The 13,810-nt window shown below is 41.6% G+C and overlaps 1 protein-coding gene across 4 annotated transcripts in view; it reads left to right on the top strand.

The window, feature by feature from the left end:
- The first annotated feature begins 462 nt into the window (after positions 1-462).
- Positions 463-13,810, top strand: part of MAP3K8 (mitogen-activated protein kinase kinase kinase 8) — a 21,490-nt gene continuing 8,142 nt past the window's right edge. Inside the window, exons 1-5 of one of the 4 annotated variants that reach the window (XM_006924172.3) lie at positions 464-593; positions 2,868-3,092; positions 4,523-4,881; positions 11,117-11,284; positions 13,483-13,744. In XM_006924172.3, coding sequence (XP_006924234.1) covers positions 4,546-4,881; positions 11,117-11,284; positions 13,483-13,744 — 766 coding nt within the window. In that variant the 5' untranslated portion in view covers positions 464-593; positions 2,868-3,092; positions 4,523-4,545. Of the gene's footprint in view, positions 594-792; positions 979-2,867; positions 3,093-4,522; positions 4,882-11,116; positions 11,285-13,482; positions 13,745-13,810 lie in introns of those variants that run through there. The other 3 variants (XM_006924173.3, XM_006924174.3, XM_015598733.2) reach the window with 3 other exon arrangements.

The raw sequence follows: 13,810 nt of genomic DNA, 5'->3' as shown, positions 1-13,810 counted from the left end.
CGTTGACTCTGACGACCTTTCCGCCATTGGGGCGCCCTCTACCACCAGGTCTTCCAGTCCCCAGGTCCAAAGGAAAACTCATGGGTGTCCCGAGACCTCAACTACTGTCCCAGGCCCGCAGGTGGCGTGGCAATCCCGATTTCGGAGCTGGGTCCGCGCCCCTCCCGGAGCGGCGCTCGCTCCTCCCTCATCTGGCCTTCGGCTCCGCCCGAGCGCCCCGAGGGCAAACGGGGGGAGGACGGAATTTCCCAGTGCGGGGGCTCCGGCTTCCCCGCAATTCTTTCTGTTTACGGAGAGAAAGGGGAAATGGAAAAGGCGGGGAGGCGGCGGCTGGCGTCCGCTGCGCCGCCCCTGGGCCGGCTCAGACGCCGTGAGTCAGGGGCCGACGAAGGTGGCCTGGGCTCGCTCGTCCGCTCCAGTCCGGAAGAAGCGCCACGCTCTGGGGCCGGTCGCCCTGGCTCCAACCTCTACCACCTCCGGACCTCGAGGCCCAGGCGCGCCCGCCTCGGGAGAGCCGGCCACTCGTTGCGCACCGGGCCGTCGGGGCACTGAAGCTGGAGCGCTTGGCCTGCGGGGGCGCGCGGAGGGCGCAGGTAACGCACAGTTCGGTGGCTCAGAGGTGTCTTTCTGGTCTCGGCCCTCCTGGGCGCTCCGACATTTCCACCCTAAAAGAGAGGGTGCCCCGGGCAGGGAGTCGATTCCAAGGCTCGGGAAAGTCGGGGCGTGCCGGGGGTCCGCGCAGCTGCGATTCGGTCCTTCGCGCGGGTACCGGCTGCAGCCGGCGCGGCTGGAAAGCACCTTGCGCAAGGCACTCACACGGTGTGGACTGGCGACTCCGCCCCCTTCCTCCTCCTTCCCGGATCCCTAGCGTACGCGCAATGCGGGGCTGGGCAGTGCGCGGGGAAGCCGGGTCCCGTGTCACCGCGCCGTCCGTCGCGTACGCTGCAGAGACGGCTGCGCTCCCTCTGCCGAGACCCGGTGAGTGCGCCTCGTGGGCTGGGGGCCCCCGCTGCCGCCCGCCCAAATGATGGGCGCTTTTGTAATTTACAAACCCTTTAAAAACTCCCTTGACCGTGAGGAACAGGAGAGAAGGAATGGGGTGGGAGGTGAGGGGTGGCGGAGCGGAGAGCCTTTTTAATAGCTGAAGCTTAATTTCATGTTTATAACCCGGACGCTGTTCTGTGACTTAAGGGTGGTTACAGCAGAACACGAATTGCTGAGTTTTTGGCCTAAGAATGTTAGCGGGGAAAAAAAGTTATTTCACAGATGTTTCCCGGTGGTCATGCGATATCAAGACTCTGAAATTCTTCTAATTCTAGGCAGAGAATAACGCTTAGAAGGCAGCACTGCGTGCACAAAGCTTATCCCAAAAGTATTCAGGGAAGGCCACGAGCTGTCTTTAAGTGAAACGTCGCAATGTCTATTTCACTTTTGGAAAGACATATTTTGGTTCAGAGTAAATGATTATTCCTGATAAGAACAGGGAAAGAAACACTAATACAGCTGCATTAAATATCTCAGTTTCATGTATTTGCCAAGTAGAATAATAATCTGATTCCAGCAGACACCCTCAACTCTCACTGAGTTTGTGTGCGGTACTTCCGGCAGATGGTCCTATAAGGAAAATTGGATGGTCTTAGCATCTAGAGGTTTTGGAGCAGCGTGCTTCTCTACAGCTGGACTGCATCATTCTGGGGCTTTTTGAAAACAATAAAATATAATAAGAGATGTTCCTTGAGGGGCAACGTACTATTCTGGCAGAGAAGTCGTTTAAATGGGAAGTAACACAGGAATGATCATCCTTTGACAGAAACTGATTCTTGTAATCTTGACCATTTTCATTCACACTTACCAGGAAACTCTCAAATTTCGTTTATGTAGATGGATCTAGCTGAGAGTATGGCATTAATGTTTAGGGATAGGATTTCCTTTTGGTTTTATTCTGGTTTCTGAAATAATTTGAAGCAAGTAATTTTGACCATTTTTGCCCATCTCTCCATTTCTAAAATGGGCATAGTCATCTACTTTGTTAAGTAGGAATTTTATGATGATTTTTACTGTAGCCATGTGAGGGAAGAAGGTCTTTTTTGCTGAAGTGGAATACCTTCACGATCCACACTTTTTCTATGTGGGTACCGATGGTGAATAACTCGGAAATCATTAGCATATTGTCTGCTTAATTTAGGCTTGAAAGTGCTGAGGCTCTTTGCAGGAGTATTTCGTGAGCGGACTGGTCATCAGGGTTGCTTGGGGATCACTGCCTTGTGTGAGGGGAGCCCTGTGTTGCCTGCTCTTAGTCTCAGTCATAAGCATCTCTATCTCCCCTCCTTCCTGACCTTCCTTTTCCCCTCCTGCCCCGCCCCACCGCAGAGCTGAGGGGGTATTTAACCTTTCTTAGGTTTTGGATATAAACACCTGAGACCTTCTGCAGAATTTTAAAAACTAACCTGTCTTTCCTCTCTAGATCAGCTGACTAGTAAACTGTGTGGGCTTTTCCCTCTCTTGAGTCACATTACTACTGGGAACTATTTTCTCTGAAGTCAGCTATTCGATAAGTAAATCCAACAACCTTGGAACTTTCCAGTCAGTGGAGTCTTAAAGCAGGCTATTTTTGTTTTAACTTCTGTTTTTCAGTAAATTCTTTAAGTAGAAACTGCAACGAAATGGCTCAATGAAACCCATCAGTGTACCTCCTTTACCCCCGAGGAATCCCTTTTAAAAACTCAGTAAATTCCAAGAGCCTGAATCTCAGTCTCTCTTAAAAGTGCCCAAGATCTCTCAGAGAGACCTGCCTTCGCTAACTGGTGATAACAGCCAGCAAAGCATTTCATAGGTTTCTGCCTTTTTTTCTTTGTCTCTTGTTTTAGATACAGTCTTTAAAACCCTACTGTGAAGAGGCCGAGGGAATAGGTAGCCACATCCCTTTTGCAGATGAGGAGGCCTAATTCAATATCTGCAAAGCCAGGCATCTGACTCAGTCTTTGTCTCTTATGCACGTACTACAAATGACACAGCTTATTTACCATGCACCAGACATTGCATTGAGCACCTTCATATATGACCTCCTTTAATCCTCACAACCATCCTATGAGGTAGGTGCTGTTATGATTCCATTTAACAATGGGGGAAGTTGAGGTGCAGAGAGGCTAAGGTATTTATCCAAGGTCGTGTAGACAGTAAAAGGGGTCAAGATTTGATCCCAAGCAGTGTGAGTCTAGATATAATATCAGACTGCAGGTTGCCAGATGGCTTTTCTGCGACACAATTTATACATCAGTAAACGAATGTCAAGTAAGTTAATGATGACATTAAATCACGTAGTTCTTTTCTCAAATGAAATTCACTCAGAAGCCAGTGGCTGCATGATGAATTGCTGGCGGTCCCAGGTGGAACATTTTCTGGAGCCTCCTACTGGATCTCCAGGTTGATCAAAGCCTATGGCTTTTAGCACAGAGTGTTGAATAGGTTAAAGGTTTGTGCTTTTAAGGACCTGAAATATCTTTCAAAGAGAATCTGTGCTTCCAGGAGCACAATAGTTTAAATAGACATGCATGCCTCCAAATGCTCTTATGTCTCTTATATGTTTTTTTCTCTTTAATTCTTTGCAATAGAGTTGTTCTAAAACCCTAAGCATCATATTTTACCATTGGTTCGCTTTCTTTTTCTCATTTACAAGTCTTCAGGCATAGCACCTGATTTGTATACAAGAACTGGCTAATATAGCAAGTTGATCTTGTTTATGATAAATTTGGCTTTCTTGGCCTCTTTGAAAGACCACAGCTTCTAGAGGGTTTTTGACCTAGATGTTAAATTAACCTTCTTGGAACCTTGAGATGTATGCTTTGTATTATTAAAAAAAAAAAAAAAAAAAATTCTGGTCTTAAGAGAGGACCGCTGATTCACAGGTTAAATGAATCTTCCCCGTTCTCATACTCATCGCTGCCAAAAGGAGGATTTGCGACTTCTCCCCTGTCTAAATGAGCTATTTAACTCATTTACATCAGAATTATTCCTGAAACTTAATCAGTTTGCTTAAATTCAAATCTAGTTTACATGCTTCTGGCTTCAGAGCCTGAATTTTAGTTGCCAGATTAGCTTATGAATTTGGTAAAGCAGTTCTTTTGTTTTAAAGTCACCCACGCCACAGAGACTCATGCAAAGACGATTGACCCTTGAGGTAGCAGCAAAATTGGAAGCTGTAAAGAGCCAAAAGCTGCTCTTATGCACGTTTACGTTTAGCGAAAGTTTGTTTTCAATGGCTATGGCTGATGCCACCAACTCAGGGAGTAAAGAGTAAGCTGTCTGGATCTCAGGTTTCCCCTCTGCAAAGTGACCGGGATGGACTAAAGGTTATCTAAGGTCTCTGTCTTCATTGTCTGTCAACTCGAATTCATACACCCTATAGACACATAGCTCTTATGTTGTAAACAGAGGCATTTAGAAGCTCAGTCGTTTTATGTCAGTTTTCCATTCCTTTCAATTACAAATATAGTAAACATAGCATTTGTGTTTTCTTTTGCAGACTCTCTAGAAAGCACATCAGTAATGGAGTACATGAGCACTGGAAGTGACAATAAAGAAGAAATCGATTTATTAATTAAACATTTGAACGTGTCTGATGTAATAGACATTATGGAAAATCTTTACGCAAGTGAAGAGCCAGTGGTTTACGAACCCAGTCTAATGACCATGTGTCAGGACAGTAATCAAAACGAGGAGCGTTCGGACTCTCTGCTGCTCAGTGGCCAAGAAGATCCTCGGTTGTCAACGGTCAGATACGGGACCGTGGAGGATTTGCTCGCTTTTGCAAACCATATATCCAATACCGCAAAGCATTTTTATGGACACCGACGACAAGAATCTGGAATTTTATTAAATATGGTATGTTTTTTTCCTGATCAGTTGAGTGCTCTGTGTTCGACTTTACCCCTGCAGCTTCATTTAATGCAGAGTGACATTTGAACTTGGTTTAGACTGGCTGCCAGGTATGATTTTTTTTAATGTAGTATTTGTAAGAATCACCTCCATGTTAAAGATGTAAATAGAGTCTTCATTAAAAGTTACATTCAAAGAATTTTTGTAGTACTACAAATAGGGAATGACTAAGAATATTTTAATTTAATGATTCATTAAAAAACTAATTTATCAATTAGGTAGAAAAAGTAAGGCTTAATGAGAATCCTTCATCTGAGAAAGGAAGACTTTGTCTTTAATATTTTTGAAGGCTGAATTCTTTGTTCCTTTCTTGTCACGTCTGGAAATGTCACAATATCAATACTGGCTAACTTCAGTTTTCGCAGAAATGTAGTCTGTAGACAGTAAATAACAATCTACAAATTCACTCTCTTTAATTGGCAAAGTATGAATGACAAATGACATATTTGCTTAGTCATCCCAAGTATGCAAATAATCCACAATATTGTGACAACACTTTGTTGCAACAATAGTAGATCAGGTGATGTGTGTAGGTGTGCTTGGGATTCTCAGTCTCTTATTATGTCAAAGGTGAATGTAAATGCTGGCTAAAGATGACCTAATTTTTTTTGAAAAAACAATTTACAAAGGAGTAGGTGGTAACTTGCAAAACATGCTTAGCGATGAAAGTGACTCCCTCTGTGCATCTAAATGGCAAAATGGCTCATGTAGGGAGAAGATCAGTGCTGAACAGTAAGAAGTCTAGACATAGTACTTAATTATTTTGTTTTTTCGCATACCACATTCATTCAGTTAAAAACAACACAGTAATTTAGGTCAGCTATGTAGTGAATTGTTTTGTTAGAAGCCAGTTGTGTTCAGCTATAGCTCAGTTTGGAGCTGGATTACATTTTGCATGGTTGCACGACTCGCTTTGGTCTTAATATACAAATCTGTATTTAATAGTTGACAAAATACTTTACCTTAAGACTATTCTGCTTATACATGGGACGTAATCATTTGAACTAAAAACGATACCAGATTTTCTTAGCTAAAATACAGCCGAAGGACTCTGGTTCAAAACAATATATGTGTCTATAATGACAAACATAATTGTTAATTTCTCTTTTTTTTACGTATTTGTTAAAATGGGCATTTTAAAGGAAAGCATGCAGAATAAACAAATTACTCTTGCTTACAAATATGTAGACTTATGTATTTTTCCCCTGGTCCATCAGACAGATGAGAGATGGGAATGTACAGAAGGGAATTCAGGAAAATTATAAGGAGTACAAAGAAAAGGCTTTTTGAAGATTTTGGAGTTAAAAAAAAAAAAAAGCTAATGCAGAGAAGGAGAGAAACTAAGACGTTAAAGGGAAGTGAAAATTTTATATCAGCAAAGAGTAAAAGTAAAATGTCATCAGTTCCTGCCATGGAGCCCGTGCTTTATAAATGAGCAAATGCACAGTTAAGAGAAAATTGAAGACTAGGACATATCATAAGGTAGGGATTTTGAAAACTTTAAAAAAATCTTTATTTTAAAAATGATCAAGAATATAAAACATAAGGTAAGACTTAAAAACAGCACAGAATTAAAGGAGAACCTTAAACCCACAGGAATGTAGAGAGTGCCGCGGAAGCGATTGATGGCTCTGGGGGCCATGGCTGATTTTCCTGTCACTGACCCTAAGGATCAGATACATCCCTGTGACTGCTAGTAACCTATCACAGCTCTGTGTTTTGTAAATAATGGCATAAAAATCATGACTTTATGTCCCTGATCACAGCTAGTCTGAGACAGTATGATACAGGAAGCAAGGTTTGCTTTTAGCTCCCTTTCATCCTCACATCGTGGTCTCCTTGGAACCATCCTACAGGTCCACATGGTCCACATCCTAGTCTCCCATCGAAACTTTTTTCTCCTGGGCTTTATTTGCTGCTCTCTATCTCTCTGCTTTACAAAACAACATCTAATTATCTACCAAATCGATTGGTTCCATGATAAAATCTATCTGTAAAATATATATCTGCGTATGGACCAAACGCTTTCATTCAAGTATTCATCTGTTCATTTGCTGTACATAGCTCGAACATCCACAGTGTATCAGGTGATTTTCCAGGTGCTGGAGAATTTTTCTGCCTGGTGAATGCAGGAGGCAAGTAAACAGGCAATTAAAATGCAGTGTGGTAATTCTCAATACAACTAAGCTATGGTCACTGTGGTAACAGTCACGTAGGGTAGCTTACACAGCCATGAGGGTGGTAGAGGGTCAGGAAATGATCAGAAAGGCTTCCAAGGGGAGTTGATGCCTAAGTGATTGAGAGAGTCAGCCAGATGAAGCGGGTGGGGAGCAGACAGTGTTTCGAATGAAGCGAGGAGCATATGCAAAGGCCTGGAGGCACAGAGACATGGCGTGTTCTAGGCAACCAACCACCACACACCTATAGAGTTAATTAATTAATTAATTACAAAAAATGTACTTAATTACAAAATGTAATTAATTACAAAAATGTATTTAACAAGCGTGGGCTTGTTAAATAGTGGTTTGCATGTGCGTGCAAGCCTGTGCTATTTTCCTAAAAGTAATGTTTCATGAAGATTCCACCAATGTGTGGCAGGACCGGGGAAGAAACTTTAGGAGACTAAGGTAGGAGTTACTTTGTGTAAGAGTACCAGCAGTTGTTTATAATCTAAACCAGTTCATAACCTGATCTGGGGATGGATAACCTAAAATGGGTTCAAAACACTCAACTTTTTGGTGATTACATGGGGAGCTGAAGGGCTAGAGGGCTCCATCACAGATATGGGCATGTGATGCTGAATGTTGTTCCTCAGGGATTATTCATGGAGTCCCAGCTTCTCAGGGTTGAAAAATCCTTAAAGATACTGAGCTAAGCCCTCTGTTTGGTGCTTGAATCACACTATTCATCATCTCCAATAATCGGTGGAGCATTTTGATCTGTGCTTGAAAATCTCGTATGATGAAGAGCTCATCACGTGGTAGGGCATTCAATTTTATATTTGGCCACTTCTGATTGTAAGACAGTCCTCCTTTATATAAAACTAAAACCCGTTTCCAACTCCTCTTAGTCCTATTTCTACTCTTTAGCCAAAAGGTATATACAGTGAGTCATGGTAAAGGCTGCAGGCCCATGACTTAAAATGCCTAGGTCTGTATCTCAGCTCTGAAATGGATTAGCTGTGTGACCTTGGGCTAGTTATCACACCCCTCTATGCCTCAGTATACTCATCTGGAAAATGGATAACATGATAGCACTCCATAGGGTTGTTGTTTAGAGCAAATAATGAAAGCATGTGACCTGTTTACACATAGTGAGTGTCGAAAGAATCAAGCCATTTCAGTAGTTGTTGTTTTGTATTAATTGTTACTCTCCTTCCTTATGACAGTCCTGCCAACGTTTTTAAAGTTGCATGTTCCCCACATCTTCTCTTTCCCAAACACTGTTGTGTCTGCTACTTCTCGTGTATTGTAGTGTTGATTTTTGTCCTCTCTGGGTGGCACCATCTGAACTCAAGCCTGTCTTATAGCCAGACTGTGAACGTGGTGGTCTATTTGTTGTGTGGCTCGCAGAGTAAGTCAGGGCCAGCTTTGCCTCTCTTCTAGGTAATAGTCTCTTTTAATGTAGCCCAAGGTCACACATCTGTTTTGTAGCAGCCACATCACACAGGTCCCTTATGGAATTTATTTTTACTAAAATACGTAAGGATTTTTCTGAAGTGCTTTTCTGAGGCCCAGTATTGTTCAGTATCTATGACGGTGATGTGGATGAGGAAATCGAAAGCATGCTTATAGTGTCTACACTTGAAGATGGCCTTGATAAGTGGAAGAACCGGCGGAGATAAGCAGCACGGAGATCCACGAGATTATTTGGTAGGACCCCTAGGAAGAAGAAGAAGCGAGGCAGAAAAACATCTCAAACCCAATCAGGGATAGTCTAGGGTGAGGGGAGAACGAGGGACTGTGTGAACTGCAGCCTGGTCAGTGGTTGCATATTACACTGTACGCTCAGGCCTGTCATCGAAGGTAGCCATGGAGAACTTTTGGGCCTTCCGAGGGGGGTCCCCTGAATGTGGGAAATTGGAAAAGGGGAATGAAGGCACTTGCAGGATTTGATCCAAAGAGGAGAAGGCTAAGGTATGCTCGGTGACATGTAAATGTAGTCTTTTAATAACTGGGTTTTGACCATGGCTCATCTTTAATTATAGCCTTCTGGATGTTAAAAGGCTCTTATCCAGAGAATAGGAGTGGTGACTTTGGGGTTAGACACCCCGGAGTTTGAATCCTGACTCTGTCACAAACTGGCGAGTTGCTTAACTTCTCGAAGCCAGTTTCTGCATCTGTAAAATGGAGATAAAAATAGCACTTACCGCGTGGGATTGTCATGAGACTTTGATGAAATAATGTGTTAAAAAGTACTGAGCACAGTGCCTGGCCCATAATTAGCATTCAGTATATGGCTGCTATTTCCATTTTTGGTCCCTTTGGATAAAATAAGAGGACACTGGGTCAAACTGTATTGTAACAAATTTTGGTTAAACAAAAGCAAAACTTCCACGAAGGTGAGCTAAACATGGAAGTGGATAACTGAGAGGCTGTGGTGAAATTGGGTCTGTAAAAACTTAATAACAAGAAAGAGGCACTATTCAGGAATAGTTGAATCCAGTGAGCATGGTTCTGTCTCCATGTGGAAAGGGACTAAGTTCATCACATTCTTAGCATGCTGTAAAAAGAGGCATCCAGTAACTCGAGGTGACATACTTCTTGAAAGGAGGTCGTATTTCAAACTAGGCAAGCCTGTGGTCTGGACTTACTCATTTTCCCTCTAGGGCTTTGTCTGCACAGGATCCCACTCAGAGAGAGCGCTCAGTAAATATTTAATTTTTAAATGTAGTGACTTCACATTTCTAAGTATTAGAGTTGTTCTCTATTTCTTTCCCTGACTAATAGCACATCTGTTTGCGGGATGTGTAGCTAAGATTAGCAGTAATAGGGACTGAATGAATAACGCTTACGGTTACCAGAACCTTTCCCGTAGCAGCCGCCTGCGAGGGGCCCCCTTTTTCTGCAGATGAATCGGGTGTCCATTCTTTTCCCATGTGGTCCAAGGTCCCCTTTGCTTGGTCTGTGCTGGAAATAACTTGATGTCTCTTCGATAGTTTCATAATTCCTGAATTCATAATCTGAAGTCATATTATTACTAATTACATTTAGAAAAAACTTGCATTTTTGAGACTCTTTATCCCTTGAAATAGCACTTTAAACATTTGGGGGAGGGGGCATATGCTCCAAGTCGTATCTCCTGTGGATTGCCATATTAATTTGTTTAAATTTTAATTGTTTTCTCTTTTTAATTTTTTATTCTTTAAAAATGGAAGTAGAACTTACATGCAGTAAAATACACAGATCTTAAATGTGCAGTTTGCTAAGTTTTGCAAATGCACACACCCTTGTAACCCACACTGCTATCAAGATACATCTCTTAAGTTTTGAGTCCACTGGTTTTGAAATCTCTTGTTCTGAGTGCTTGCTCATAAACTTTTGGAGGTCAGGGGTCATCTACCTCTTGTTCATAAATGCCTGCCCAGGACCAGACACAGTGCCCGGCACATATGCACTCAATAAATATTAAATGAGTAAGTAGATGAGAAATAATTCTGCCCTTACTTTATTTAGGTAGCACTGTCAACTCATAGCTCTGGCATAACACATTGTTTTCCAGAATCCTTCACGATCATCAGTTTATTTCCACACTCTCCCTGTATGTATCATGCGTGAGTAATAGCTATGCGGACTAACAGGTTAGCACATTTCAATTGGAAACAAGTCAACTTGCAGGCACAGTTTATACTTATGCAATCTTTATTTTCAGCCTCTTGGTCACAGTAGTCATGCTCCCTTAGATAAATCATTTTTAAAGTTCTATTTGGCAATTAATGACTCCGGAGTAGATGGAAATCTGATCAGGTCTGACCAGGGATGGACATGTTTCTGTTACATGCTTTCCCTGCCTTGCTGAAACTCTAAATATAGTCTCTACACACTGTTAGGATTACACATAGTGCCACTAATTTCAAACATTGCATGTAGGAATGCAGTCTAAAGTAACCAGTTTTTAAAGGGTGGGTCTTAGAAAAGGATTTTGCTGGAATTCTAACACTCCCAAATTTTTATTGTTTTAGGTAATCACTCCCCAGAACGGACGCTATCAAATAGACTCCGATGTTCTCCTCATCCCGTGGAAGCTGACTTACAGGAATATTGGCTCTGATTTCATTCCTCGGGGGGCCTTTGGAAAAGTGTACTTAGCACAAGATATAAAGACTAAGAAAAGAATGGCATGTAAACTGGTATGTACTTTGTAACCAGACAACATTCACTGCGTGTTTGTCATCATGGCATGCGTTTGTTTATTTACATTACTCAAAACGTATTAGCCTTCCACTGGATCTTGTCTAAAGGTGCTCTGTCCAAAAGTGTCTGTGTTTTATGGATTTCCTTGCTACCTGGGGCCCTTCAGCTCCTAAATCTCCTTAAGTGCAGTTTATTTTAATCTAGTTTGTACTGATAAAAAAGAAGGAAGAAGGTTTCGGCTTGGATGTCATCCCTCTTGTGGGGTGGGGAGGGGTTCTGCACCTTTAATCCCACCCACCGGGAAGGAGGCCAGGCAGGGAAACAGAAGCTGGGAAAGCTGCAAGTCTTCCCAGGACTGCAGATTAAAGGACCGGATTTAAATAGATCCATGATTGAGAAGACCCCATCTCTTCTTATTAAAGTCATTGTCAAGGTGCCCCCACTTTGGGAAACTGTTTGGTATTATCTACCTAAGCTGAACATGTGACCCAGCAATTCCACTCCTGTAGGTGCATACCCAGCAGGCGTGTGCACGCGGTCGCCGAAAGCTGCGCACTAGAATGTTCATAGCAGCACTCTTTGTAATAGTCCCAAACTGGAAAGTTTCCAGATGCTAAAATGTGATACATTAACACATGGAATACTGAACAGCCAAGAAAATAAATGGTTTACAATGATAGTAGTTCAGATGAATCGCATAATCATTAAGTTGAGCCAAAACAGCCAGATACAAAATAAAATCTACAGTATGAGATTCTACTTATATAAATGCCCCAAACAGGTTTAACCCACAATCCATGCTGTTGGAAGTCACTGTGACTGGAAGGTGGTTCTAGGTGGTTTCTAGGTTCTGGTGGAGTTCTGTTTCTTAATCTAGATGGTGATTATGTGGGTGTGTGCAGCTGATAATTCATTGAGTTTGATACTTAACCAGTTTTATACTTTTATGTCTGTCCTACTTTAAAGATTTTTTTTAAGTGCAGTAAAATAAACTCACTTTTGATTTAACAAAAATAAAAAATAATTGCCGAATATTACCTCAATCTCTGTTATCATAATTAAAAGATCAACAACGTATTGGCTTAATTTGTTCTTTCATGAAGATTTGCCAGAGTATCTGGTATTAAAAGGAAAAAAAAGTGTCGTAATCAGCCATTTGAAGCTTGCATTTAGAGGCGACATGTTCAAGTTCTTTTTAAAAATTCCGTTAACATTTTATAAAGATCTTAGAACCAAAGTGTCCTGTGTTTCTGTTTCTTCTAAAAAAGCATGAGAAGAAAGCTTTGTGGGTTTGTTTTTCTTGTCGTATTTAATTTTCAAGCTATATTTTTTCTTTAAAATAAATGATTAACAACCCCAAACAGATTCAAAAGAGTGTAGGCTGAAGAATGAGATCCCTTTACTTGAATGAACTACTGTTAATAGGTTCCTTTGTATCCCTCCAGAAAATCTCTGTGGACGTGTGTATGTATAGTTTAAAATTCTTTTCCAAGTGGGAACATAATATATGTACTTCTGCATCTGCTTTTTTTAATCGAACACTGTATTTTAGAGACATTCCATATCCATCTGCACCAAAAGATTTACTTTCTTTATTAATGACTTGATTTTTCTATAGAATGGATGGCTGTTGCTTATTTTAAATGCATTGTTAGAGCATGGGCTGTGAGTCCAAAGATGTTATATTATTTCATGACAAGAAATATTGAAAATGTAACCTAGATGCCATAGAAATCACATGTATAATAGATAAGAAATTATCTCTTTTAATCCAATCATGAATAATTCTTCGGTTGAATTTCTACACTCTAAATGAAAATAATAATTTCCACATTACTGTGTTTCTTTTATTTTCTTATATTGAATTGTTTACTGAAGCTGACATAATATTAAGGCAGACCTGATGTCGACATTATTTTAACTCGGCAGTACAATTTCATACAGACCAGAGTATCCCTGAGAGCATTTATTTGCCTTATGGTTTGTGAGCTGACCTAAATTACAGTTGTCTCTTGGTATCTGACTGGAATTCGTTCTAGGAACCCCTGAAGATACCCAGATCCTCAGATGCTCAAGTCCTTCAGTTGGCTCCCATATCTGGATGCAGAACCTGTAGATATGGAGGGCTGACTGTAAATATTTTCTTTATTATCCTGGGATTGTTTTTAATCTTACTGGCATTTTTGTGTTCTAGATCCCAGTAGACCAGTTTAAGCCATCTGATGTGGAAATCCAGGCTTGCTTCCGGCATGAGAACATCGCTGAGTTATATGGCGCGGTCCTGTGGGGTGAAACTGTCCATCTCTTTATGGAAGCAGGCGAGGGAGGGTCTGTTCTGGAGAAACTGGAGAGCTGTGGACCAATGAGAGAATTTGAAATTATTTGGGTGACGAAGCATGTTCTCAAGGGACTTGATTTTCTACACTCAAAGAAAGTGATTCACCATGATATTAAACGTGAGTTATCTTTGGATATGTACCTTTTTGGCTTAAAGATCCTGTTTAGGCAAGAGAGATAGGCTC

Source organism: Pteropus alecto, unplaced genomic scaffold (assembly GCF_000325575.1).
Source record: "Pteropus alecto unplaced genomic scaffold, ASM32557v1 scaffold269, whole genome shotgun sequence".
Lineage (NCBI taxonomy): Eukaryota > Metazoa > Chordata > Mammalia > Chiroptera > Pteropodidae > Pteropus > Pteropus alecto.
This window is presented reverse-complemented; position numbering and strand designations above follow the sequence as displayed.